We start from the raw sequence: 25,041 nt of genomic DNA, 5'->3' as shown, positions 1-25,041 counted from the left end.
CAAATCCTTCTAGATTGGGAAAAGAATTCGTTTTTTTTTTTTAATTGAAGTATAGTTGATTTACAATGTTGTGTTAGTTTCAGGTGTATAGCAAAGTGATTCAGTTATATATCAATATATACATATATATGTGTGTGTGTGTGTATATATATATATATATATATATATATATATATATATTCTTTTTCAAATTCTTTTCCCTTATAGGTATTAACAAAATATTGAGTATAGTTCCCCGTGCTATACAGTAGATTCTTGTTGGTTATCTATTTTATATATAGTGGTGTGTATATGTTAACCCCAATTTATCCCTTCCGCCTCCTTTCCCCTTTGGTAACCATAAGTTTGTTTTCTGCGTCTGTGGGTCTATTTCTGTTTTGTATATAAGTTCATTTGTATCTTTTTTTTTTTAAGATTCCACATATAAGCAATATCATATGGTATTTGTCTTTGACTTACTTCACTTAGTATGATAATCTCTAGGTCCATCCATATTGCTGCAAATGGCAATATTTCATTCCTTTTTTATGGCTGAGTCATATTCCGTTGTATATATATACAGCACATCTTCTTTATCCATTCCTCTGTCAATGGACATTTAGGTTGCTTCCATGTCTTAGCTATTGTAAATAGTGCTACAATGAACATTGGGGTGCATATATCTTTTCAAATTATGGTTTTCTCTGGATATGTGCCCAGGAGTGGGATTGCAGGATCATATGGTGGCTCTATTTTTAGCTGTTGTTGTTTTTTTTTTTTTGACAAAGTTTTTTGTTGTTGTTTTTTTTTAATTTTTGCTCGTGTTGGGTCTTCATTGTTGTGTGCGGGCTTCCTCTAGTTGCAGCGAGTGGGGGCTACTCTTTGTTGTGGTACGCGAGCTTCTCATTGCAGTGGCTTCTCTTGTTGCGGAGCACGGGCTCTAGGCGTGTGGGCTTTAGTAGTTGTGGCACACGGGCTCAGTAGTTGTGGCTCACAGGCTCTAGAGCGCAGGCTCAGTAGTTGTGGTACACGGGCTTAGTTGCTCCGTGGCATGTGGGATCTCCCCGGACCAGGGCTCGAACCTGTGCCCCCTGCATTGGCAGGCAGATTCTTAACCACTGCACCACCAGGGAAGCCCTATTTTTAGTTAGTTTTTTTTTTTTTTGCTGCGGTACGCGGGCCTCTCACTGTTGTGGCCTCTCCCGTTGTGGAGCATAGGCTCCGGACGCGCAGGCTCAGTGGCTATGGCTCGTGGGCCTAGTCGCTCCGCAGCATGTGGGATCTTCCTGGACCGGGGCACGAACCCGTGTCCCCTGCATCGGCAGGCGGACTCTCAACCACTGCGCCACCAGGGAAGCCCCTATTTTTAGTTTTTTAAGGAATCTCCATACTGTTCTCCATAGCGGCTGTACCAATTTACATTAGACTGGGAAAGGAATTCAAAAGCCCCAAGGATGTTCCTCTCTGGGCTATTCTTGGGATATACAAATATTTGCATAGTCATTTTCATCTGACCTGCATATGATTTACATATGCCTACTGAGACAAGTCTCTTCCAGGCAGTTTGCAAGTGGAAATTTCATTCCTTCAACTTAGGGTTGCCCTTTCCTGACTCCTCTCATCTCCTGTCACTTCACGTGTTCTTACTCCACTCCTGTCATTGAGTCCAAGGATCATGTCCTGTCTTCTGTCTGCAGCTCCAAGCCCAATGCCTCTCATAGTAGGTGCTCATTAAATAGTCAGTGACTGAAGTAATTCTGATCCCTTGAGTTGACTCACCATAGCCAAGTCACTGGTGTTGGAGGACAGGAAAGGACTAACTAGGGTTCTATAATCTCATAAAGAAAACGGAAAATAACATAAGCTTCTATCTTTCTGTCTTAGGGGCAAGGAAGGACTTCTTAAAAAAAACTATTAAAAATGTAAAACATAAGAAATGGATTTCCACTCAATGAAGGATACCACAGTTAATTAACAGGTGACAGATGAGAAAAAGTATTCAAAATGTCTAAAACTGAAAGAGGATTCACATCTACAACATACCAGCAACAAGTGCAAATCAAAAAGAAAAATGGCAGCAACCACATAGAAAAATGGGCCAAGCAGCTAAGGCGGCAATTTACAGAAAAAGAAATCTAAAAGGCTCTCCATTATATGGAGAGAGGCTCTTTCTGGAGAAATGCAAGTTAAAACAACAGAAAGATCAAACCTTAAAACCTATTAGACTTCAAAAGCTGGAAAGCTGGATGCTGCCAAGTGTTGGCTGGGATGTGGGATGCAGAGCCCTCAGCACTGCTGGGGGAGTACAGCCACTTAGGAGGGTAGTAGGGGAGTACTTAGTTCAATTTAGAAAAAAACATAAACCACATGGCCCAGCAGTTCCACTCCTAGGTATAAATCCCCATAAAATTGCCAGATCAATCCTTAAGGGAACATGCACGGGGATTTTGGAGCATTATTTGATGTGCAAAGGTCAAATCAGTGTCTCTCACTGGGAGCATTGGTAGGCAAACCGTAGTGGCTACACCTATGGAGCCCTGTAGCTACGCTGCTGAGTGCAAAAGGTAAGAAAGAGAATGAAATACAGTTAGGTAAATTATTGATAAAAATATATGCACACATTGGACTTCCCTGGTGGCGCAGTGGTTAAGAACCTGCCTGCCAATTCAGGGGACATGGGTTCAAGCCCTGGTCCGGGAAGATCCCACATGCCACGGAGCAAACCCATGTGCCACAACTACTAAGCCTGCGCTCCAGAGCCCGTGAGCCACAACTACTGAGCCCACGAGCCACAACTACTGAGCTCGTGTACCTAGAGCCTGTGCTCCACAACGAGAGAGAGAGAAGCCACCGCAATGAGAAGCTCGTGCACCACAACGAAGAGTAGCCCTCACTCACCGCAACTAGAGAAAGCCCACGTGCAGCAATGAAGACCCAATGCAGCCAAATAAATAAGTAAATAAATAAATAAATAAATAAATAAGTTTATTTTAAAAATATATGCACACAAACACGCACGTTTTGGAAGAACACAACAAAGAGAAAGATGCACATTAAACATAAACCAATAGTCACCTATGATGGAGGGAAAGGGCTAATGGGAGAAAAGGAAATGAATAGATGAGTAAATAAAGTAAGAGAGGGCCTTTCTCAGAGCCATGGTGATAATGTGTCATGAACCAAGGAGTACGGTTAAGTCACCCTCTGCTCCTGAGGATCTCAAACCAACAGAAGCAACTCACTGCCAACAACTTTAAAAAAACTTAAGTTCTGGCCCAGAGCTTGGAGTTCTGCCTCCCTTTATACACATTCCACCTTCAATTTGATTAAAGAGTTAACACTCACATTTGGAAAAATCAATGTCTTGCTTAATAGGCTGCTGCTCCCAGAGGCTGTTGCTTTTTCAGAGTTAACACAAGAGAATAAATAGAAGTTGGCGTTAAAAAAAAAAAATTGTTCTGGCACTTGTTAAAGTGGTAAGGAAGACTTTATTCAGGGCTATTGCAATAGGGGAGAGAGATTGGGCTTAATTCTGAATACAAGGACAACAGGGATTTGTAGCCAAGGAGCAGGGTGAAGGGGTTGGTGATGGAAGATCAGTAAGAGGTGATATCAAGGGTGGGGGGACTTTTACTACACTGACCTAATAGGATTCATGCTGAAGACAGCCCAGGATGATCAGATATCAAGAGTGGGAATTCTCTCCAAACCAACTTAGCAGGATTCTTGCTAAAACTAGACTCTGCAAGGATGGACATGGAGCCCAGGGCTGAAGCCTAGTTGAGAAGAGGGCTCAGAGGAGCCTGGGCAAGGAGAGAGCCTTGGTCACTGGTAGAGCCCAGTGCCTGTCTGCCTTTCTTTTTGTAGTATCTGCAGTTCTTACCACAGTGCCTGGCAAACGGTAGATCCTAGTAAGTATTTTTTAAGAATGGCTAATGATGGCTCTTCCTGGGAGATTCTTTGGGGTGTGGGGACCTCACTGATGCATGTTCACACTCACCCTTGGGTGTGCACTCCCCCCAGAGCTTGGACCCGCTGGCTGTGGAGTGCTCCAGGCCTGGGGGCTGGAGGAGGCATTTGCTTGCCCCAAGGAGCAGAAGACGCTGGAACCATCAAGAGGAGCAATTCCAAGACCCCTGTGGGAGAAGCTGATGTCCAAGACCCCAAAGGGTGTCTGGAGGGTCCCCGAACCCTTCAAGCCAGACACTCCTCCTGAAATCTCACGTCTGAGAACCAAGGATGGCAGCGCAAACACAAACTTGGTAGGAAGAAGGGGGAACTGGGGCTGGCACTAGTTGCTTAGAACACTGTGGTTTGCGACTTGCTTCATGGGGTGGGCTGTGGCGTTGCGGGTGCTGGCTGAGCTGGGGGCTGGGAGAAGCAGACGGCTGGGGCCTGATTGAGTGGGACCGGGAAGACCCCAGAATGCTGCCTGCTGCTGCCCTCCTCCTGTCAGCGAGTCCACCCTCGTCCAAGCTCGTACTGCTCACCGCAAGACAGGTCAATAAATCGAGAGGCGAATTGTCGGGTCAAGGAATAGTGACTTTATTTGGAAAGCCAGCCGACTGAGAAGATGGTGGACTAGTGTCCCAAAGAACCATCTTACCCAAGTTAGAATTCAGGCTTCTTTTATACTAAAAGTTGTTGGTTGTTGCAGACTTCTTGGTGTCAGAATCCTTTGTTCTTGCAGCTGTGCCTATAGGTGTCTGTAGGTCGTGATGGTCCTGTAAACCTCCAAGACAAGTTAGGGCTTCCCTGGTGGTGCAGTGGTTGAGAGTCCGCCTGCCGATGCAGGGGACACGGGTTTGTGCCCCGGTCTGGGAAGATCCCACATGCCGCGGAGCGTCTGGGCCCGTGAGCCATGGCTGCTGAGCCTGTGCGTCCGGAGCCTGTGCTCTGCAATGGGAGAGACCACAACAGTGAGAGGCCCGTGTACCGCAAAAAAAAAAAGAAAAAAAGACAAATGTTATTCTCCGTTCTGCAACTTTTTATCTCTCTGTGAGTGGAAAAGTGTTATACCTTTAAAATTCAGAGCCTTGAGAATGAGCTATCCTGTATATTTCAGGCTATAGGCAATATTCTTGCAGAAAAAGCAATAGAATACAAAGGTTAAGGTAGAAGAAACAGATCCAATATGGAGTTAGATTTGTTCTTCCCTATGACACTCCCACCCCTGCCTCACTGCATGTGTTCCTGAGAGGGGCTGCCTTGCTCACCACAAGTCAGCAGAAGGTGGGGGGCCTTCTCATCCCCTCCTGCCCTCTGGATTTCACCCTGACCGGGATGGCTGCTGGCTGGAGCTGGGGACTGCCCTGCTGAGTGTCGGCAGGAGAAAGTCGGCTGGGCTTGCCTGGTCTCCTGCTCTCTTGCTTCCCATCCCAGATGTGCCTGGCTCTGGGGGGTTCTTTGTTTTCTGTTAACTAGACGGGGACCAGGGAAGCAGTGTCAGAACCACCTGTGTGCAAATTCTGGCACAGGCAATGGCAAATAAGCCGTGTCCTGTGTTCCCCAATTTGTACTCATCATTCGGGTCTGGGGGCTGGTCTGGGGGCAGCTGATGCCTCCTTTCCCAGCTCACCTGCTGATCCCAGCCTCCTTCCCAGCATCCCAGTGCTCAGTCTCCCACCCGTGACAGGATGGGCCCTAGCGCTTTCTCACCCACGCGTGTCGTCAGAGCAGCTCTGCCCTTGGCTCCTACCTACATCCTCCTTCCCTAAAGTGCCTGGGTTCTCCTGGATCCAGACTGTGTGAAGCTAATGACTGGGCTCAAAATCAGGGAGGTGGGGCCCGAACATCTGTACGGTGGTGACAACCACAGCGATACAAGTAGTCATTACTACTTATTGTTGCTATGTACTAGGCATTGCGCCCAGTGCTTTATGGACATTATTTCGTTTGATCCTCACAGCCACAGTAGGAGGTAGGAGCCCGTACTGTCTCCTCTTTGTACCTGAGGACGCTGAGGTTGGAGAGGTTAAACAGTTTGCCCGCAGTCACTCAGATAGATGAGGTGGAGTTTGGATTTGAACTGAGAGTTTCTGACTCACAGGCACATGCTAACCATTCTGCCATGTGGAGCCTTTTATATAATGGCAGTTCATTCCTCATCCGACACCGTCTTTATTTCTCCTGCTCTGACACTGTGGTGGTCTCTGGCACCTCATTTCACGTGGCAACCAGTTGACGTAGGGAGAGTTATTATTTCCATTTTGTGGATAAGGAAACCACAGCCTGGAAAAGTGACAAGACAAGCCCAAGGTTACACAGCTAGTCCCTTCAGGGTAAAGACCCCACCGAGCCCTCCTCCGGGTGCAGGGCTCTTCCCTCTAAAGAGGCAGCACCTGTCGTGATGCAGGGAGGCATGGAGCCAACGGTGGCTCACTCTGTGACGGTGAGAGAAGGGGACATGGGGCCTGCGTGCGTGGTACCCATGAGTGTGGAGTCCGTGCTGCTTTCTTCTTGGGGGTTCAGGTGTGGCTTAGCAAACAGTTGCCTGTAGCAGTTTAGAATCAGTGGACAGAACCTTTAGGACTCTTCAGCTGCTCCAGCGTCAGACATAAAAGCGGCACTAAACCTAAGCCACATGTGTTACAGCCAATAAAGCTGTTCCCGTGCCCCGTCTCTCTCCCATCTGGTGGAGCTCCTGACTCTCAAAAACGGCCCCAAGGCTTGGGCAGTGGTTTGAAGGAATTGCTCTTGTTGGGACAAGACACGGAGAGGAAGTAAAAAACTGACTTCTTTCTAAATTACAAGTATATTCTTAGTGTGGCTTTAGGGAACTTAGAGGAAGGCTTGTAGTGAGTCTAAAAGCCTGCTTCCCCGAGGAGGTATTTATTTTGGGTCGGAAATGCTCCTGTCTGTTTCTTTCACTAACTAACATTCACTTACTAACATTTTTTTTTTTTGATATTGAGCTATATCAGCTCTTTGTATAATTTTGGTGGCACCAAAAGCCATTTTTTCCTGATAACATCTTAGGTCACAGCAGCAACGGTTTCAGCTATTTTGCAAGTGGACTCTATGTTTCCCAGGGTTGCCTTAACTAATTACCGCAAACTAGGTGACTTAATTGGAATTTATTCTCTCATAATCTGGAAGCTGGAAGTGTGAAGTCAAGGCAGGGCCCTACTCCCTCTGACGGCTCTAGGGAAGATCCTTCCCTGTGCCTTCCGGCTTCTGGTGGCCCCTGACAACCCTCGGTGCTCCTTGGTTTGTAGCTGCATCACTCCCCATTTCTGTGTGTCCTTTTCTGTGTCTTATAAGGATGCTGGATTTTGGGCCTCTGGTCTAGTATGATCTCATTTTAACTGATTATATCTGTAGAGACCCTATTTCCAAATAAGGCCACATTCTGAGGTTTTAGGTGACTTTGGTGGGTGGGGGGACACTATTCAACTTATAACATGGAGAAATCAAGAAGTTCTGCCCAGGTGGCCCTACTGCTAGGAGTCTGAATCCACACCTGGGTGACAGAGCTGTCCCTGTTGGTAGATGGATCGGGAGGCGGAAATTCTGGGGGGCTCAGGCCCCACGTGTCCTCTCGTTAGAAGACTTTGGACAGCTTTTCCCAGTGTCCCATTGCTCTCTGGGGTGGGTTAACCCCCAATCATTCTCTGGCTTCCTGGGTCTGACTAGCCAGGATTCCTGGTCTTTTCTCATACTGCCTCTGACCACTGACTTTTCTTTTGGGTGAATTAGCGGCCTTGCAGAAAGAACCCAAAGATCGTCATCCCACCAACTATGGGATGTAACTCTGTGTGGACTATGGACAGTCAACAATATGTACTTAAAAGTTGCCCTATTGCAAAACGGGTGTTTTATCCAGGTACTCATACACTATTTTTTTGTATTGCCGGTGCTGTACCAGAAACATTTTCTTTTATTGTTACTTGCTTTTTAAACCTTGTTTTAGCCACTTAAAGAAAATCTGCTTATGGCACAATTTGCCTCAAATCCATTCCAAGTTGTATATTTGTTTTCCAATAAAAAAATTACAATTTACCCCCCCCCAAAAAAGTGTCAGGTATGCACCTCCTCAGTGTGCATACCTGACACTGCTTTACACACACTGACCTGTCTCATCAACGTCCCCCTCCGTCACACCCCTTTGTTGGATTGTGAGACCACAAGCAACAAACGCACTCAGTTCTGCGAGTAACGTAGAGGCTGTCTCACCAACGGAGCAGTTGGGCCGAGCAGGGTCTCAGCTCACAGGTCTGCTTCGTGGAGCCGGTTAGATGAGTCCCACACCAGATGGGATTCTTGGCCAGTCCCGCTCTTGGCCTCATCCCCTCCCAGTGTCTCTTTCTGTCACTGGGCTTGAGCTGCCGTGGCCTTTCGGCACCTCATCCCTGCCGACCTTGTTTCCCACTAGGGCCTCTGCAGGCCCTAGTAACTTCCTTCTGGAAACTTCCATGTCTGGCTCCTGGTCATTCAGCCTCTCACCTGAAACGGCACCTCCTCCAAGAGGCCTTCCTTGACCACCCTCCAATTCTAGGTCTTCATATCACCCTGTTGTATTATACTTTCTTCAGGCAGCCTATCATTTTAAGATATTTTTCTTGTTTATTTATTGATTCTGTCCCCTGCCCCTGTCTGTGAGCACAGGGACCTTATCTTCTGGCTCACCGCTGTATTCCAGAGCCAAGAACAGCGCCAGGGACATGGTGGGTGCCTAGGAAAGAGTCTTTGGGGCATCTTTAATAACTCAGCACTTTCTTTTAACGACTTCAAGTCACAGAGAGACAACGCACTGTGCTACATGGAGCATCAGCTGATCAGGATTCAGAAACCCGGTTCCTGGTGTGGGCTGTTACTCGCCCACTGTGCCATGGCCAGTACTTCATTCAAACGCTCTGCCTGGGGCTTGGTTTCCCGAACTGTACACTAGGGGGACATCCAGTGCACGGAGTCCTTGTGCAGATGGAATGTTTCAGTGAGATAATGTGATAACAAATCCAAGATTGTGAGGCTTCAACCAGTGTAGATCTTTCAGAAACCAGAGGACACTGTGGAACGAACACAGGGGAGAGAATGTTCCAGACAAAAGAGGCTTCTCCGAATGCTAAACTCTGTGATGGGGCAGCCCTGGGGACTTATTAGCTAATGGAGGTTGAATTTTCTCTCATTTTTACTCTTCCAGGAAGGTTTTTTCATAGTAGAGCATAGTTATTTTTAGCAGAATAACTGTTTCAGACAAGCAAGGTGACTTTTAATCTCCTAATTATAAACGCTGTGGGCCTAAAGAAAGAAGCCTTCTTGAGATGCTTTGTAGAGGATTTCTGTAATTCCCTGCCTCTTGAAGTGGGTCCAGGCTGCTCCCCACCTCGGGATGAGGCCCGATGGGATGGAGGCTGTCTAGAGTTAGGGCTGACCCACACCCGGCTGACACTGCACAGGAGGGGCTCTAATCCCTGGTGAGACCCCTCACAGGGCTTTCATTTAACCAGTGAATTTTTATTGAAGTACAGTTGGTTTACAATGTTGTGTTAGTTTCTGGTATACAGCAAGGTGATTCAGTTTTATATATATACTTTTTTAGATTCTCTTCCATTATAGATTATTACAAGATATTGAATATAGTTCCCTGTGCTAAACAGTAGGTCCTTGTTGTTTATCTATTTTATATATAGTAGTGCGTATCTGTTAATCCCAAGCTCCTAGTTTATCCTCCCCCCTTTCCCCTTTAGTAACCATAAATTTGTTTCTATGTCTGTGAGTCTCTTTCAGTTTTGTATAAAAGCCCATTTGTATCATTCTTTTAGATTCCACATATAAGTGATGTCATATGATATTTGTCTTTCTCTGTCTGACTTACTTCACTGAGTATGATAATCTCTAGTTCCATCTATGTTGCTGCAAATGGCATTATTTCATTCTTTTTTAAGGCTGAGTAATATTCCATGGTATGTATGTATGTATATATATATATATATATATATATATATATATATATATATATATATATACACCACATCTTCTTTATCCATTCATCTGTCAGTGGACATTTAGGTTGCTTCTATGTCTTGGCTACTGTGAATAGTGGTGCCATAAACACTGGGGCCCATGCATCTTTTCAAATTTGAGTTTTCAACTTTTCCAGATATATGCATATGAGTGGGATTGCTGGATTGTATGGTAGCTCTATTTTTATTTTTTTATTTTTATTTTTTTGTGGTACACGGGCCTCTCACTGTTGTGGCCTCTCCCATTGCGGAGCACAGGCTCTGGACGCGCAGGCTCAGTGGCCATGGCTCATGGACCTAGCCGCTCCACGGCATGTGGGATCTTCCCGGACCGGGGCACGAACCCATGTCCCCTGCATCGGCAGGCGGACTCTCAACCACTGCACCACCAGGGAAGCCCCTATTTTTATTTTTTTAAGGAAACTCCATACTGTTTTCCATAGTGGCTGCACCAGTTTACATTCCCACCAGCAGTGTAGGAGGGTCATCTTTTCTCCACACCCTCTCCAGCATTTATTATTTGTAGACTTTCTAATGATGGCCATTCTGACTGGTGTGAGGTAATACCTCATTTTAGTTTTGATTTGCATTTCTCTAGTATTAGTGATGTTGAGCATCTTTTCATGTGCTTATTTTCCATCTGTATGTCTTCTTTGGAGGAATGTCTATTTAGGTCTCCTGCCCAGTTTTTGATTTTTGTTTTTGATATTGAGCTATATCAGTTCTTTGTATAATTTGGAGATTAATCCCTTGTCAGTCGTATCACTTGCAAATATTTCTCCCATTCTGTAGGTTGTCTTTTCGTTTGGTTTATGGTTTCCTTTGCTGTGAAAAAGCTTATAAGTTTGATTTGATTAAGTCTCTTTCTCTATCTCTCTTTTTTGTTTGTTTGTTTTTTTTGCTTTTATTTCTTTTGCCTTAGGAGACTGACCTAAGAAAACATTGCTATGGTTTACATCAGGGAATGTTTTGCCTGTGTTCTCTTCTAGGAATTTTATGGTGTCATGTCTTATATTTAAGTCTTTAAGCCATTTTGAGTTTATTTTTGTGTGTGGTGTGAGACAGTGTTCTAACTTCATTGATTTACATGCCGCTGTCCAGCTTCCCCAGCACGACTTGCTGAAGAGACTGTCTTTTCTCTGTTGTATATCCTTGCCTCCTTTGTCGAAGATTAATTGACTGTAGGTGTGAGGATTTATTTCTGGGCTCTCTGTTCTGTTCCATTGATACATATGTCTGTTTTTGTGCCAATACCATGCTGTTTTGATGACTGTAGCTTTGTAGTATTGTCTGAAGTTGGGAGGGTTATGCCTCCTGCTTCGTTCTTTTTCCTCAGGATTGCTTTGGCAATTCTGGGTCTTTTGTGCTTCCATATAAATTTTAGGATTATTTGTTCTAGTTCTGTGAAAAATGTCATGGGTACTTTGATAGGGATCATATAAAATCTGTAGATTGCTTTGGGTAGTAAGGCCATTTTAACAATATTAATTCTTCCAAAGGACAGTGAATTGTTGATTCATGATCCTGGGGCTGGGAGTGCTGGGGAGCAGCTGGAGGGTTTGGGTCAGGACTTTTGGGGATGAGTTAGCCCAAGACTAGTGGTGGCAGGGTCAGGGCTCAAGGTTCACAGAAACAGCTTCTCATCGAGTGTGTTTCTCTGCTTGGGGCTCCCTTCCTTTCAGGACTTCTCTGTGGACTCCCCGGCCCCTGGCTCTGCCTCTCTTGGAGCCTCCAGCTCTGTACACACCTAGGTCCTGGCATCTGACCTTCTCTCCCTCTTGAGCATCATCTCCTGCACAGCCCAGCCCCAGGCAAGGTCATAGACAACCTGATTAGCTGGAACCTCTGTTATGCAGCTTGTGGAAGAACTATTTCTCTTGCTTTGTTTCCACTGTTCGGCTGCTGCCTTTTCTAGCCTTTTCTGTGCTCACTCAAGCCTCCATCTCAAAAGTTTAGCAAGAAAACCAAGAGGGGAGATACCCTATGAGGGAAAATGAAACAAGCAGTGAGGGTGGCTCTGAATATAAATTTGACCTATAAATTTGACAACTTTGGTGAAATTAGCCAGTTCCTTAAGGTCACAAATGCTCCAAGCTCATGTAATAAGAAATAAATAAACAGATAGTCCTAAATCTATTAAAGAAATTGAATTTTTAGTTTAAACCATAAAGAAACCCCTAGGTTTTAGAAGAAAAACCTAGGAGAAAATCTCTGTGGCCTTACGAGTTCTTAGATCCAAAAGAGTTCTTAGATCCAACACTAAAAGTAAGATCAATATAAGAAAAACTGATAAATTGGACAAACTGATAAATGTTAAAATGAAAAAGTTTTGCTCTGAGAAACATCCTGTTAAGAATGAAAAGACAAGATACAGAATAGAAGAAAATATTTGCATACGATACAAATGAACTTATTTACAAAACAGAAATAGACTCACAGACATAGAAAACAAACTTGTGGTTACCAAAGGGGAAAGTGGGGTGGGGGGGATAAATTAGGAGTTTGGGATTAGCAGATACACACGACTATATATAAAATAGATAAACAACAAGGTCCTACTGTATAGCACAATATCTTGTACTATACTCAATATCTTGTAACAAACCATAATGGAAAAGAATATGAAAAATAATATATCTATATACATACAGCTGAATCACTTTGCTATATGCCAGAAACTAACACAATATTATAAATCAACTATTCTTCAATTTAAAAAATTTTAAAAATTTGCAATTTGCGTAACTGACAAAGGACTTGTATCCAGAATGTATAAAGAATTCTCAAAAATCATCAATAAGAAAACAGCTAAATTAAAAAAATAAAATAGGCAAATGATTTAAACACACACTTCACCAAAGAAGACACACAGATGGCCATTAAGCCCATGAAAAGATGCTCAATATCATTAGTCATTGAGAAATGCAAATTAAAATTATAATGAGATACCTCTACACACCCACTGAAATGGCTAAAATAAAAGAAACCCAAAGTGACAATACTAAGTTTTGGTGAGGAAGTGGAGTGACTGGAACTCTCATATGTTGCTGGTGGGGATACAGAATGGTACAGCCACTTTGGAAAAGAGTTTCTCCATTTCTTTTATAAACATACACTTACCACATGAACCAGCGATCCATTTCCTCTTTGCTCAAGAAAATGGAAAACTTACATTTAGATGAAAACTGTTATGCAGATGTTTCTAGCAGCTTTATTCACAACTGTAAAAAACTGGAAACAACCCACATGTTCTTTAACAGGTGAATGAATAAACTGTGGTTCACCTCTGTCATGGAATACTACTCAGCAACAAAAAGGAACAAACGGATGATACAGGCAACAACGTGGCTGAATCTTAAACGCATTACCTTAAGTGAACGAAACCGGACTCAAAAGCCAAGATACTGCGTGATGGCACTTAAATGACTTTCTGGAAAAGACAAAACTATAGGGATGGAGAAGAGGTTCATGGTTGCCGGGTTGGGGTAGGGGGTGGGGGTGAGGTTAGGGTTAGGGATGGGGGAAGGGTTGGCTCCAAAGGAGCAACAGGAGAGAATTTTGGGGGGTGATCGAGCCGTTCTGTGTTTTGACTGTGGAGGTTCTGGACACAGTGAGCATGCACTAAATGTTAGATATTATTATAGTCGTCTTGTTTATATAGCACTTATCAAACTGTAGCAGAATGATTTGTTGACATGCTTGTCTTCCTTTCTAGCCCAGGAACTTGGTGAGGACAGGAACTGTATCTTGTTGATTTTTGTACCTGCAGGGGCTAGCCCAGTCAGTGCCTGTGTGTAAAAGATGCTCACTGAATGCTTGTCAAGTGAATGGAAGGATCATTTAGTGAGTAGTTACCGGGAGTAGGGATGCTGAAATCCTTTATCCTCACGGTGCACATCGCCATCACCATCATCAGCAAACAGCCACAAAGTACCCGTTATCTCATGGAGCTCAGAGGCATAAGCCGCACCCTGGCCTTCCTTTCTTCACACCCTCCTCCAAGTCGGGACCTGAGTTGGGCAGTGGTTGCCCGCTCTCAGATGCACTTAGCAACTCGGAATCCCCGTGGCTCCTCTCCTGCTGCTTTAAGCACCGGCAGCCTTTGCTCCCTTCAGCCCAGACCCACGTCCCGGCACTTATAGACAGGGACATGGGCCCAGGTCAGGGCTGGAGGCGGGAATTACACAAATGTGTCTTCAGTCATGGCCACGACGTAGGGCTTGACTCCTTCCGTCCATGAGCTCCCGGCCTCTTTGGGGAGCTTATATATGCTGCACCAACAGTTATGGGGTTCTAACGCTATCCAGAGATTTACTTTCAATTGACTGGATCAAAATATGATGAATTGTCTTTATAATTAGGTAAATAATGAGCCGAAAGATTGCTTACGTCAGCCTCCTGGGAGCTTGGAGTGGCGAGCTTTGGGTTCTGCCCTCGGTCCTGCTCTGTTTGTATTTAGATCTCGGTGAATGTGGATGTTGAGCACGTTATGTTCATTAGGATTTGTAGTTGGGAGATAGATCATATCTCAACAGATTAGACCCATAGGGAGGAATTTAAAGGGATAAATGTCCGTTTCTGCTCTTAGGTGCCCAAATCCAATAATGGGCATGTTGGAATGAGGTGGGCTTAGTTCAACTGAAGCACATGAAAAAGACCTGGGCTTTTAGGCAATGCAAGCTCGGTATGAAACCAGGAATGTGATGTGGCTACCAATAGGCTAATGCTATCAGGTTACATTAACAGAGGCATAGTTTACAGGACAGAGGAGGGGAGTGATACTTTTACTCTCTGAGCCAGCTGACCTCACCTTGAGTATGGTGTTCAGTTCTGACAGTCATGTTTTAGTAAAGACATTTACAACCTGTAATGTCAGTGAAGGGCAATCAGAATGATGAGGTAACTTAGTGCCAGTTAATCTAAGTAAAGGTTGGAGAGATTTCTCCTGAAGAAGAAAGATTTGCTGCATTCACCATAACTGGCAATGCTTAAAGGCGTTTCTTGTGGAAGAGTGATTCAACGATTCTCTGTGCCTCTAAAGCAGTGCTGTACCATAGAACTTTCTGCGATGATGGGAATGTTTTATATCTGTGCTGTTTAACAGCTACTAGACAGATGTGATTTTGAGCAATTAAAGTGTAGTAACAATTTTACATTTAATTTTAACTAATTAAAATTAAAATAGCCAAATGTGACTACCATATTGGACACTGCCACTCTAGAGGAGAAATAAAAGAATAGAATAGGGGTTGGCAAATTTTTTTTTTTTTGTAACGGGTGAGATACTAACTATTTTGGGCTTTGCTGGCCATATGGTGCCTGTGCAGCTACTCAGCTCTGCCATCATAGTGTAAGAATATAGACCATATATAAAAGAATCATTGTGTCTATGTTCCAATGAAACTTTACTGATGGAAACTGAAATTTGAATATGATATAGTTTTTACATGCCACAAAATAGTATTCTTTTGATTTTTTCCTACTATTTTAAAGGTATAAAAACCATTGTTAGCTCACAGGTTGTACAGAAATGGGTGGCAGGCTAGATTTGGCCTGCAGGCTGTAGTTTGCTGACCCTGGCTTAGCGTGTGGGTGGAAACCTTAGGGAGTTATATGTAAGTTCAGTAAAGGAAAATTATGATTAATTAGAGGTAGCCAGGGACGGAAGGAGCATCTTCAGGAAGTGGTGAGTTTCTTTTTACTACAGGGTTCAGGTATAGGCTGGATAATGAACTATCTGGCGAGGGATGATATAGAAATGTGTCTATTTAATACAACTTGTACTAGAATTTCCCCCTAATTCCGCAGGAGTATTGAAATCAGGATGACATGTGATTGCTCTAAAAGCATACTTGCTTTTTCGAGGGAAGCGTGTTGTTTTCCCTCACTTGGTACTTACTTTCACCTCCATGCTGCAGGAACAGGGACTGTTGAGGGTGGGGTGGCAGCTTCATTGCTTCAGCAATTCTGCCAAGTGTTCAGGGACCCCTGAGATGTGCCTTCCTGGGGGAGTTGGTTTGTCCATTTGTGTGCAGCCCAGGAGAGGACCTAAGGCGTCCACACCCTAAGAGAGGAAACTCTCCTGTCTGAATACCACCTTGTTCTGTCCCTGAGTCTCCCTGGGGACAGCTGGGGGACAAGGTGGCCAGGGTTAGGAAGCTTCACCTCTAGTTAGTTCTTTCCGTGCCTGGGTCACGCCTCGTTCTGTGACCAGAGAAGGTCACTTCCAACATTCTCCCCTCCAGACAAAGGGGGAAACCGGTGCTCTCTGGGGACCTCTGAGTCTCTGTCCGGAATGACCTTGAGAACCCAAGTCCAGTGGACCAAGGTGTGACGCCTTGACTGTCCAGGAGCTGATCGTCCAGGCTGTGGACGGCTAGAGACTGGGTTGTTTCTATTCCTATGAACTCTGCTTTCTTGATTTTTCTCTTCTCCCGTTTGCCTGACTTCTATTCATTTAACTTCTAATCAGCATTTCTGCCAGAATAAACAAAAATAAAAAGTAAACAACTTTTTCCTGAAGGAGAAAATGGAAAGTGCTGGTTTGAAGTTTTAGATTTTTGTGTGCCTTTATCCAAACCCCAAACTACTCTCATCGAAACAGAGTTTTCTCTACATTTTTGTGAAGCACAGGAAACTTAAAAAACTTTATTTGGGGGATTTAAAAAATTGAGATATATTTGACATACAGCACTGAGTACATTTAAGGTGTACAGCATAGAGATTTGCTACATTTATGTTGCAACATGGTTGCCACTGTAGCGTTAGCTAACACCTCTATCCCATCACATAGTTATCATTTCTTCAAGTACTGGGAACAATGAAGATCTAGTCTCTTAGCAAGTTTAATGTTTATAATACGATTTTGTTGTCTATAATCACTGTACTGTGTTAGGTCTCCAGGACTTATTTATCTGCTAGTTTTAAGTATCTACCCTTAAACAACATCCCTCCCGGTCCCTCTTTTGGGGATTTTTAAGCATACACAGACATAGACAGGAGAGTACAATCAACCCCAGGTGCCCATTACCAGCTTTGACAGTGATTGACTCCTGGCCAGTGTTGTGTCATTGATACACTTCGCCCGCCTCCTGAGTTATTTTGGACCAAATCAGAGGAAGCTTTTGATGTGGTGCCTTGACACTAACATCTTGATTCTGTGTTTTCTGTTTCAGATAATTGCCTTTGATGAGTTAAGGACAGATTTTAAGAACCCCATCGACCAGTGCAACCCTGTTCATGCGGTAAGTGGTGGGTGCTGGTGGCCGGAAGGGTGGTGTCACCCCAGGCCACCCAGGGCCTGTGAAGGAGGGCGAGGTCTTGATGAGCAGGGTGAGTGAAGCGCAGGCTCGGCCTGGGCTGCACCTCCATGCCTGGCTCAGGGCGGTCCTTCCTCAGGTGGCTGAGGTCTCCATTTATCATACAAAGTCAAGTGTAGCAGTCCCACTACCCGGGTGGGAGAGGTCTGTGTGCTGTGGCTGCGGAGTCCTCAAGGCCCCATGTTAGTGGGTTTCGGCTACGCCTCCCTGAACAAGGAGAGAAGCTCAAGCTGGCCACCATGTTGGCAGGTGTAGGAGCATCACCATGGTTGTCCCCGCTCCGCACTTTGCCAGGTTTCTCCGAGGGAGGCTTGCAGGGAGGTTGATGTATGCAGCTCCTTACCCCATATCCGTCACCCAGGAAGCATTCATCTTGGGAGGCTCTGCAGGCCTGAGGTCAGCTCGCCTCCCCCTGCGGAACCTGATGCCATCTGGTTGTCCGGTCCGGGTTCAGCATGTGAGAGACCTCCTGCCCCAGCACCTGCTCTTCCCAGAGTCCTGCTGCGCCATCTGGCTTGTCAGGCCATGCCTGCTGCCCTCCCACGTGCCCTGGAATGGATGCGGAAAGAGGCCTCGACGCGGGGAGAGGAGGAGGACCTCGTGTCTGTTGAGTGGGGGTGGGTGTTGGCTGTCCGCCCCTCTGCTCAGTGCAGCCCACATCCCAGAGCCAGGCACCAGCCCGCCTGTGGACAGAGCCTTTTCCAGACACTTTCCAGACCAGGACCACTGGGCCCAAAGGATGGAGCTCACAGTTCATGCTCGAGTCCATCTCTCAGTCTAAGCTCGCTGGGCCTGCATGGAATTGAACTTCCTTCCAGGCCCTGGTTTCCAGCACTAAGGCACACTTTTGTTTGAATAGTTCTGTTGATAGTTTGATAGTTTCAGTCAAAAGTTTTAGAGAGAACACCAGGATTTTCTAGTGTGAATATATATATATATGAAAAATATATATTAGTATGAATATTAACCTGGAAGGCTTATGACATCATTCTTTAGTGACAGGGACAAAGGTCTGTTCTCCTTAACTGCAGGCCCCCTGAAGAGGGCTGTGCTCTTAGGGAGGCACCAAAAGACTAGGGGAGCAAACGTTGGTGTCACCCTCTGTAAAGTACAGGGTTATTATTGGAGTTGTTTTTTTGAGTTTTTACTACATGCTAGGAACTATATATATGTAACCTCTAATCCTCACAGCTCTGCTAGACAGGCATTATTTACCCAGTTTATATATAGACTCTTATCAAAGGACTCAAAGCTCAAGAGTGGTGAAGTCAGGATTGGAACCCAAGTCTACCTGTGTTCTTACCACCTACTCTACATTGTGCCTTTAAGAGCCTGATTTTATAATCCCTTTGGCATCAAATTCTTTGATTCTTTGAAAGAGAGCCTAACCCTTTCCAAGTCAACCGTGTGAAGCGGAATTTTGTGACAAGTTGGAAGAATCCCTAAGATCCACCTGAAAACTTACTCTATCGTATGAAACTTGTCATTATTAAAATCCATTTTGTTTCCAGCTGCCAGCCTCACCACCACCAGTGATAACTCGGCTCCTGCAGGTCTGAAGGCATTGCACCTTGGGTCTCCTTTCTTTGTGGATGCTTTTGTGTTTGGCCCCAGCATCACACACTTGGCTCGTCAACATCGACCAGGTGCACAGAGCTGCCCTAGTCCAAGTGGGTGCTTCTGTTTGGAATGCCAGGGAGTCAAGAGCCTGCTTTCCTTCCTCCCGGTGGCTTGGGCTCAAATTAGAAAGCGGCTCACTTAGAACACCCAGAGTTTCTTGTGTGATCTCAGGGTAAATACTAGTGAAGAAATAGTGCCCTGCCCCTCAATTCCATCATGCGAATTCAACACTGGGGTGCAGGAGGTTGGCAAAACCATGAGACAGGTTTGTGGAGCCCGTTTCCATCTCACCTTGGCAGGGTCCTTAGTTCAGGCAGAACAAAGAAAATTAGGACCAGTGTGTGTCCCACTGGGAGCTTCTGTGCAAGGTCAGTGCAAGGACAGAAACTGCACACAGTAGGCGCTCAAATAACTATTTGTTGATGAAAGAATGAATGACTGAAGGGTGAGGTTGCATAGCAGAGAAGCTGGATCCCAACTCTTTATTCCTGTTATTAAAGCCACACTTCTTCACAGATGAAGGAAACAGACTTATGGTTACCAGGGGAAAGTGGGGGATGAATTGGGAGATTGGGATTGGCATATACACATCACCACATATAAAATAGCTAACTAATAAGGACCTACTGTATAGCATAGGGAACTCTACTCAGTACTCTGTAATGGCCTGTATGGGAAAAGAATCTTACAAAGAGTGGATATCTGTATATGTATAACTGATTCACTTTACTGTACACCCGAAACTAACACAACTTTGTAAATCAACTATACTCCAATAAAAATAAAAAAAATAAAGCCACACTTTTAATTAGTTAATGAATTAATTAAGGAGTCTGGGCCAGACATCTCATGGATAGACTCAAGCCCCTTAAGTAAAGGACTCTTGTCTGAGATTTAAAAAAAAAAATCCATAAAAACCCTAAATGGAAGTGTATTAGACACATTTCCCCCAGTTTTTATGATGTTACTCCCTGGCAGGATCTTAAACGCTTTGAAAGCCTCATTTAACTCATCTTTAAGCTCTTTGGGCCCCTGTAGATCCTCTGAAGCCGCATCTCAGGCTCAGGTGGCTTGACAAAGCTGCTTCACTGCTTGGTAACTCCAGCCCTGGATGGACTTGCGTTACAAACAATTGCTGATTGGTGTGATGCATTTCTAAATGAATGTGCATGAGGCCCACTGGTTCTTTGGATTTAAGCTCCAAATATTATTGGACCCTCTGGGTGGACCCCTCTTCCATGTGGTAGGAAGAGGAGGAATGTTTGTTTTTACTCCTAGTTTCTCATGTTAACCCTTTCCCCTTCCTTTTGTCAGCTGGACATTTAATATCACTGTAAAGTAATGAGAAATGTCCTTTAGAGGATCTGACTTGCTGGGGAAGGCGCTAGCTTGTGTCCTGAACCTCCCTCTTACGTGCCTGTTATCTCACACCTTTTCCCACTATTCTCCATTTAGGCAGCCTCAATGCCCAGCTGTGTTTGTGCTTGTGTGTGCACGCATGCACACACACATGTGTTGAGGAGGATGTGGTCTGTCTTCCTAGCCATGTGGATGCTAATTTGTCCTGATGTGGGCTCTTTCCTCTGGGCTTAAAGGGTGCACAGGAGTCACTATATTTATGATTTAATTAGGGAAATTGAAGTATCCCAGCCACCTGTCTTCTCCTGATCCACGAGGAATCTCATTATCGTCACATCCACCACAACCAAATTGCCTCAGTAATGAAGCACTGGGAGATGCCACAGCTGTGTTCAGAGTGGCTTCAGAAATCGCAGAAGTCACTGCGGGAAAGGGGAGGCAGCACTTAGTGTGTTAGGCGAGCATCATCACCCGTCCAGCCCCGGAGCATCTTCCTTTGGCGGCGAGCCAGACTCTGGAGATAGACTTGGGCATCTTGAAAAGTCTTAGCCCGGGGACACTGCTGGTGTCTAATTGAGTGGGAAGGTTGCTTCCTCTAAATACAGCCACTTTAGAAAAATAAAACCAATGGGCAGAGAACTTCCCGACCTCACACACTAATCAGGCACACATGCTCTTCATGGCTTGAATGGGAAGCCCTCCCGGGGACCCGACCGCAGGCTTTGGATTCATGAGCATGTGGTGCCCGTTCTGCAGTTTGACTGTCTTATAGGGACACAGAGGCTTCAGGAAAAAGTACAGAAACCTGAGCTGGGCTGAGAGGGAAGCTGAGCCCATGCTGTTTGCTGAGAAAGTTCAGTTAAGAGCAAATAACTATGACAAGGTAGATGGAGAAAAGCTCAAAGCTCTTTTTTTCTTTCAATTTTATTGAAATATAACTGACATACAGCAGTGTATTTAGTTCAAGGTGTATAGCATAATGACTTGACTTACATATATTGCTTAATTGCTTAATTGGTTAACATCCATCATTTCATACAGATACAAAAGAAAAAAGAAAAAAAGTGATGAAAATTTTGGGATTTATTCACTTAGCAGCTTTCAAATATGCCACACAGCAGTGTTAGCTATAGTCATCATGTTGTACATTACATCCCCAGGAATTACATCTTATGCCTGGAAGACTGTACCTTTTGATTGCCTTTATCCAATTCCCTCTCCAGCTCTGAGAACCACAAATATGAGTTGGTTTTGTTGTTCTTGTTTTGTTTTGTTTTTAGATTCCACATGTAAGTGAGATCATACAGTATTTGTCTTTCTCTGACTTATTTCACTCAACACAGTGCCCTTGAGGTCCATCCATGTTGTTGCAAAAGGCAAGATTTACTTCTTTCTTATGGCTGAATAATATTCCATTATATATGTGTATACCACGACTGCTTTATCCATTCATTTGTCAATGGACACTTAGGTTGTTTCCATGCCTTGGCTGTCGTAAAAACTGTTGTTATGCACATGGGGGTGTAGATATCTCTTCAACATAGTGATTTTGTTTCCTTTGGATATAACCGGAAGTGGCGTGATGGATCATGTGGTACTTCTATTTTTAACTTTTTGAGGAACCTCCATACTGTTTTCCACAGTGGCTGTATCAATTCACATTCCCACCAACAGTGCACCAGGGTTCCCTTTTTTCCCACAGTCTTATCAGCCCTTGTTACCTCTTTTCTTTTTGACTAGTCATTCTAACAGGTGTGAGGTGATATCTCATTGTGGTTTTAATTTGCATTTCCCTGGTGATTAGTGATACTGAGCACCTTTTCATGTACCTGGGGGCCATCTGTACGTCTTCTTTGGAAGAATGTCTATTTTCCTCTGCCCATTTTTAATTGGATCATTTGGTTTTTTGCTGTTGAGTTGTATGAGCAGAAACTCTTGTTAGGGAAAGCCACTTGAGTGGGAGCATGAAGGCCATGACTGGGAAGGGATCTGTGGTGGGTTCTGCCTCCTCTACTAGGGGCTGAATGTGGGGCTTCTCATGTTCTTTCAGCAGAAAATCTAACCTCCCCTCTCTTTTCCTTCTCATGCATCCTGATAGAGGGAACGGCTGAGGAACATCGAGCGCATCTGCTTCCTTCTACGAAAGGTCAGTGCAAGCACCCGGTGACGGAATTTGGATGGTCACGTGGTCACGGTGGTCCTACAGTGAGAGGGGCTGGTGAGGCTCAGTGCCTCTTCAGTCCTGCCTCCCCACAAAGGCAAAGGGTGGCGGGGGAGGAGGAGGTGGGAGCACGTGATCACTTCTTTGGAAACCTCCAGAGACAGGAGGAGCTAATTAAAAGGGATGGCCATCAATCAGTGTAAGGACAGCACTGGATATTTGCAAGTGCCCCCTGGTTGGATTTAGAGGTTCTTTATCTTTGCGTGATGATGGATGGTATTTACAGCTGATGTTGCCTCACAGGCTTTGTTCCTGTCTGATGCGGGGCTCAGAAACGCTCCCACCTTGTCTCAGCCAAGTTTTTAACTGGTTGTTGGGTTTCCTTTGAGGTTTCAACCTGCCACTCAGCTTTGCAGTTTGATTGACAGCATCATCAGGAGTGTCGGAGGGGTGGGAAGGGAGACGTTATTAAACGGGGAGCCAAGCATTCAGAGAGCTGCTCTGAATGGATGGGCAGTAGGTCCCAGCTGCCCTCAGTGCATTCAGGAAGCACACGTGTGCACGCATATTCACGTGGGCCTGTGCAGCTCAAGTTTAGTATTTAGCAGGACTCTGTGATGTAGCTGGGGTACCCCTGTGGCAGAGAGACCAGTCTGCCACTCTCCAGTAAGGAAAGCGCGTACTTTTTTGCAGCAAAGTATGGAGAAGAGCAACTTGCTTGTGAAACTAACAGTGTCCATTGTCTTGAGCCAAAGGACATCCCCGATCTCTGTTCAGAGCAGATGCGCGACAGGCCATAGGAAAGCCACCTGGCAACCCAAAAGAAGTTTTTGAGCCTTATGTGAATAGGAGAGAAACCAAACGCCATGCCAAAAATTGATGGAAGGGAAACAATTTTGCAAGCTTTTGAAATCTTTTCTATATTTCAATTAATGATACCTTTCCATGGGAGAGAGAGCTTAATCAAGAAGTCAATTACTTTTCTAGCTAATTACTTGTCCTTTAATGTTTTCCAAGAGACTCAGTATGTCATAGTTCCACATCTGTGTCACAGTGGGGAAGTAAGCTCAGATAATGAAAGTACCAGTGATCCGAGAAATAAAAAATGATTAAGAAAATAGCATATGACATTTGGTATTCAGGGTACTTCATGAATTTGTAAGTTATTTTCCCAGATAATGTCTCGGACACCAATAACCTGCTCCAGCTGTCACTTCCATAGACTCTAGTTTGTTCTTTAAGACTGACACCCAAGTGTCTTTCACAGTGCAAATTGCCCTTTCTTCCCCATTTTGAATGTGCCATCCTGAATTCTCTGGCAGAGCAATAACCTGCACCCATCACATTTGAGCCTTGCTCATTTTTCTGTGTTGCTTGACCACTGACTCTAGCCAGACAGCAGGCAATGGCCTGTGGCTGCCTCTGCCGAGGTCCTACCTTACAGTCCTGTGCTACACGGTAAATCCTGTTACTTAACCTCTTTTGTGTAAAGGAGTTTGTATCTGCTAATCCCATGCTGCTCATTTGTCCTTCCCGTCCTCCCTCTCCCCTCTGGAAACCATACATCTGTTTTCTATGTCTGTGAGTCTGTTTCTTCTGTTTTGTATATAGATTCATTTGTCTTATTTTTTAGATTCCACATAGAAGTGATTTCATTTAGTATGTCTTTCTCTGTCTGACTTACTCAACTAAGCATAATATTCTCTAGGTCCATCCATGTTGCTGCAAATGGCAATATTTCATTCCTCTTTTTATGGCTGAGTCATATTCCATTGTGTATATACATACCACATCTTCTTTATCCATTCATCTGTTGATGGACATTTAGGTTGCTTTCGTGTCTTGGCTATTGTAAATAGTGCTGCAACGAACATTGGGGTGCATGTATCTTGTGGAATTATAGTTTTGTCCGGGTATATGCCCAGGACTGGGATTGCTGGATCATATGGTAGTTCTATTTTTAGTGTTTTAAGGAACCTCCATACTGTTCTCCATAGTGGCTGTATCAATTTACATTCCCACCAATAGTGCAAGAGGGTTCCCTTTTCTCTACACCCTCTCCAGCATTTATTTTTTTGTAGATTTTTTGATGATGGCCATTCTGACAGGTGTGAGGTAATACCTCGTTGTAGTTTTGATTTGCATTTCTCCAGTGATGTTGAGCATCTTTTCATGTGCCTATTGGCCATCTGTATGTCTTCTTTGGAGAAATGTCTATTTAGGTCTTCTGCCCATTTTTTGATTGGGTTTTTTTTTTTGATATTGAGTTGTATGAACTGTTTGTATATTTTGGAGATTAACTCCCTGTTAGTTGCATCATTTGCACATATTTCCTCGCATTCCATAGGTTGTCTTTTTGTTTTGTTGATGGTTTCCTTTGCTGTGCAAAAGCTTTTAAGTTTGACTAGGTCCCATAATAGTCTTTTCACTTCTTCATTTCAACAGTGTCCACGACATAGCACAAAACTTATATTTTACCACATGTACTCCTTACATCATATTTGTATTTTTAAATCAAATTTAACTCTTTATTGTATTCATTATGACACAGAAGGTCTCTAGCCTACAGTTTCCATCCCATTCCTTTCCTCTGTGTTTATGCCCTCTCCCCTCTTTGTAGTCTGTATTTTAACCTTAC

The 25,041-nt window shown here is 44.4% G+C and overlaps 1 protein-coding gene across 3 annotated transcripts in view; it reads left to right on the top strand.

The window, feature by feature from the left end:
- Positions 1-25,041, top strand: part of CNIH3 (cornichon family AMPA receptor auxiliary protein 3) — a 117,402-nt gene that overhangs the window by 32,209 nt on the left and 60,152 nt on the right. For 2 of the 3 annotated variants that reach the window (XM_082615479.1, XM_082615477.1), the window contains exons 2-3: positions 17,120-17,188; positions 22,341-22,388. In XM_082615479.1, the coding sequence (XP_082471605.1) occupies positions 17,120-17,188; positions 22,341-22,388 (117 nt within the window). The remainder of the gene's footprint in view (positions 1-17,119; positions 17,189-22,340; positions 22,389-25,041) is intronic. The other variant, XM_082615478.1, reaches the window with a different exon arrangement.

This window comes from Mesoplodon mirus (genome assembly GCF_964341445.2).
Source record: "Mesoplodon mirus genome assembly, chromosome: 3".
Classification (NCBI taxonomy): Eukaryota; Metazoa; Chordata; class Mammalia; order Artiodactyla; family Ziphiidae; genus Mesoplodon; species Mesoplodon mirus.
Note: the sequence above shows the minus strand (reverse complement) of the source record. Positions and strands in the feature narration are given on the sequence as shown.